This window comes from Fulmarus glacialis, unplaced genomic scaffold, assembly GCF_000690835.1.
Source record: "Fulmarus glacialis isolate BGI_N327 unplaced genomic scaffold, ASM69083v1 scaffold22449, whole genome shotgun sequence".
NCBI classification, from domain to species: Eukaryota; Metazoa; Chordata; class Aves; order Procellariiformes; family Procellariidae; genus Fulmarus; species Fulmarus glacialis.
This window is the reverse complement of record NW_009232895.1, coordinates 25,578-28,773: the sequence shown is the minus strand read 5'-3', so window position 1 is coordinate 28,773 and position 3,196 is coordinate 25,578. Positions and strand designations below refer to the sequence as shown.

The 3,196-nt window shown below is 35.6% G+C and overlaps 1 protein-coding gene across 1 annotated transcript in view; it reads right to left on the bottom strand.

The window, feature by feature from the left end:
* Nucleotides 1-141: 141 nt before the first annotated feature.
* LOC104082125 (oxysterol-binding protein-related protein 2-like) overlaps nt 142-3,196 on the bottom strand; it is a gene marked incomplete at its 3' end in the record, with an annotated part of 14,783 nt that continues 11,728 nt past the window's right edge. Inside the window, 2 exon segments of the mRNA XM_009585130.1 lie at nt 142-249; nt 3,158-3,196. The exon segment at nt 3,158-3,196 is cut by the window's right edge and continues 20 nt beyond it. Coding sequence (XP_009583425.1) covers nt 142-249; nt 3,158-3,196 — 147 coding nt within the window.

Sequence of the window (3,196 nt, the reverse complement as noted above, 5' to 3'; positions counted from 1 at the left end):
AAAAGGGAAAAAAAATACTTTAGACCTACAAAACAAAGCTTTCTGTGCAATCTGACAAAAATCAAAACTTTCTGCTTTGTAACAAAAATGATCATGCACCAGTTCCTACAAGCCAACCCTCAGTTTCATGATTAGCATTACCTGTGATTTACAATTTCTACCATTCCGTATTGTTCTAACCACAGTTTACCAATAATTACATTATGTACACAACAGGTTGGATTTGTCCATGTGTAAGCTTCATTATGTCTGTAAAGAAAATAGAGAAATAAATAATTTTCTTGAGTTTGAGATGGAATGTAAGCCTGTTTTCAGTTCTGTTCATGGCAGGGCAAAATATTTAGCACTCCTATGAACAGCCAGCAGTTAGCTTCAAAACAGAAAAGAAAGACTTTTCTTTATAAGCCAACGTGTTGTATCTAAACATCAGTGCAAGTTAATAAAGTGATATCCCCTTTAGTTTTCTTTCTTCTCACAGAGTTGAAATAGTAAGTTTTACAGTTGCTGTGCTTTTGATTACAAATTCCAGCCCACCATAAACAGCAGTCTGGGAATTCATCTTTTTCATTTGCACTTTTAAAGTTGTATGCAATAAAACATAATACTCGCAGGAGAACTGGACTGACAAACTAACGCCTAATAGTGTCTTCTATTCAACTACTGCAGCAGCACTGCAAACTTCTTCCTAAAGCTCTTTCTTGTAAACATCTATCATAATCTAGAGAGTAACTTTTTGTGATAAAAAAAGCACTGAACAAAAATATTTGAGTCTTCTAGCAGAGAGGTTAGTCACTACCAGTTCTGACAAAGGTTTGATGTGAAGACACTCTTCCTTGAGGGTTGGTCAGACTAACCCACTTAAACTATTTTTCATTTTACAAACACTGAGTGGTAAAGGCTTTTGAACCCGAAGAGAGTGACACAAGTCAGCAAAGTGCATAAGTGGTTTCCACAAATACGCCACAAGTTTCCACATGGGTATACAAGGCCTGCTCCAGTGTCACTGAAGGCAATTTTGGGTGGGTGTGTGGTTTTGGGGTTTTTTTGGTTGGTTGTTTAACACCAGTGGGACACGATAGCACTATATATTCAAGCTTCATAAACATGACATTTAAAAATCCAATTTATTACTCAATTCCATCCTTTTCCCAAAGATTTTCTGAGAAGAAGGAAAAGTCCCAGAATTGAAGAATCTCCCCACTTAGTTTCATTTTGGTTTTAATGTTTTGTGAAAAGTTTTACAAAGATGAGTTAACAGATTCTAAATCCTTAAAAGACGTTATTCTAAAAGTGGTCAAAATGTTAAACAACAGGATTTCTATTATCACTAGCTTAGCAGAGTCAAAGCCATCTATTCTCACTCGTCTTTCCGTGCTGGTAAAAGAAATGCTGAAGTTACCTGGTTGGCAATCAATCCATCTTAGGAAAGGTTGCAAACACTATTTTAATACAAAAAATACAGAAACAAATAGTGTCCTCTTTGTAACAAATGCCTTGTACTTCTGCTTGCAGTAAATATGGAGAGAACACTCCTATTGAATGTTTCCAACCGGTCTGTCATTTTCCAGTACAGAGAAAAAACAGATCATTGAAGTCTGACTATTTTCCACAGCAAATTGTCTTCAAGCAAACTTTAGAACAATGACTACTCTTAAAGTGGGGAAAAAATACCATAACCCCCCAGATTCATCCCAGCCTTAGCACACATTTTTATTCATGAACTACTTGACACCAAAAGCTGTATAGCATAAAACAAAACACAAGATGTTCATGGCCAGTGCTGATAAATTGAAACACTTTTTTGTGCTGGAGAAGTGAGGAAGAAATGTGTTTTCTAATGCATGTTTTGAAAACATAGTCATGGTTAACATAAATGCAGTACTTAACACTGACTTGCAATTTTGCTTCCTAAACCGTTACTTGTTCACTCAGGCCCTCAGCAGTTCTCAGACTACTCAAACCAACAGAATGGTATGAATCACAACACTGAGAGACTCAAAATTTAATTTCAACTTCTGCTGCTAACTTGAAGCAATTATTTAAAATAAATGCTTTAATCGTTTATATTCCAGTTTAAATCTGTGCCCTGTAATTTGATTAGGCAGAAAAAGAATTTTAATAGTCTTCTAAATAAAGGCGCTCTCTCAAGCAACAAACTTTATTTTTGTCATGTCTGCATTCTACACTAACATTCATAGTTCATTATACATTCAGAAGAAATTTCCTCTATTTCCATCACTATTTATATCCAAGACCAGTTCATACTTTTAGAAGCTTTGGAAGATTAGATGCCTGCAGCTTGAAAATTAAACTATACTTTCAAAAGAAACTACGGGAAAAGCCAATGCTTGATATGGCAGGCAAGTTGACTCTTTATTGAAAGCAAACGTCTAGAAATTTCACAAGACAACATTTCAAAACAACCCCAGAGTTAGGCTTCAGGAAGGCTTTTATAAAAGCACCTTTAAGTGTTCAGTTGCAGAATACTACTTCTGCAACTATTATCTAGTGCATCCTTGTGTCCTACTTGGGAAAGCTCAAGAGTCTTTGTGCCACCAGGGCACAAACCAACTTATGGAAAGTCACGTAATTTATGAGAGACATACGCAATTAGAGACAAGCCTGGGAGTAATCCAGAGAGGCATTCTTGATTTTAATAGGAAGGTGATCATACAGAGGAAGTGTTAAGCAGGTGACAAGGCAATCCTGACAAGTTTCTCATGTTCCCTTATCACATAGAACAGCTATTCTGAAGATGCAGTTCTTTCCACAAAAACAATCAAAACCAACAACAATATTTAAAAGCGAGACAAGCTTGAATAGCCCGGTAATAGAATTTTATGTCTCTATTTAAATTTTACATGCCTTCACAGAACTAGCTTTCAGTAGTATTTAATTTTTAAGAAATGCTAATTTTCATAGTGGAAAAACTGGGTCAAATTGCTACAGCTATGCAAGTATGGCATAACTTAAAAAAACAGAGCCCTGAAATTAAGCAGTGAAAATTAACTTGTAAATAGACTCTTACAACCTCTTCAGCAAGAGGTTTTTAGATAATCACCTATGAAGAGCCAATAGGATGATTATAACCTATCTTCTTATTCAAGTAAATGTTATGGAGATCAACGTAAAAAAGGTATTTACATCTCATACTCACTTCAGAAGCTCCAAAGTAATTGTTCCCCGCCGCTTCTAT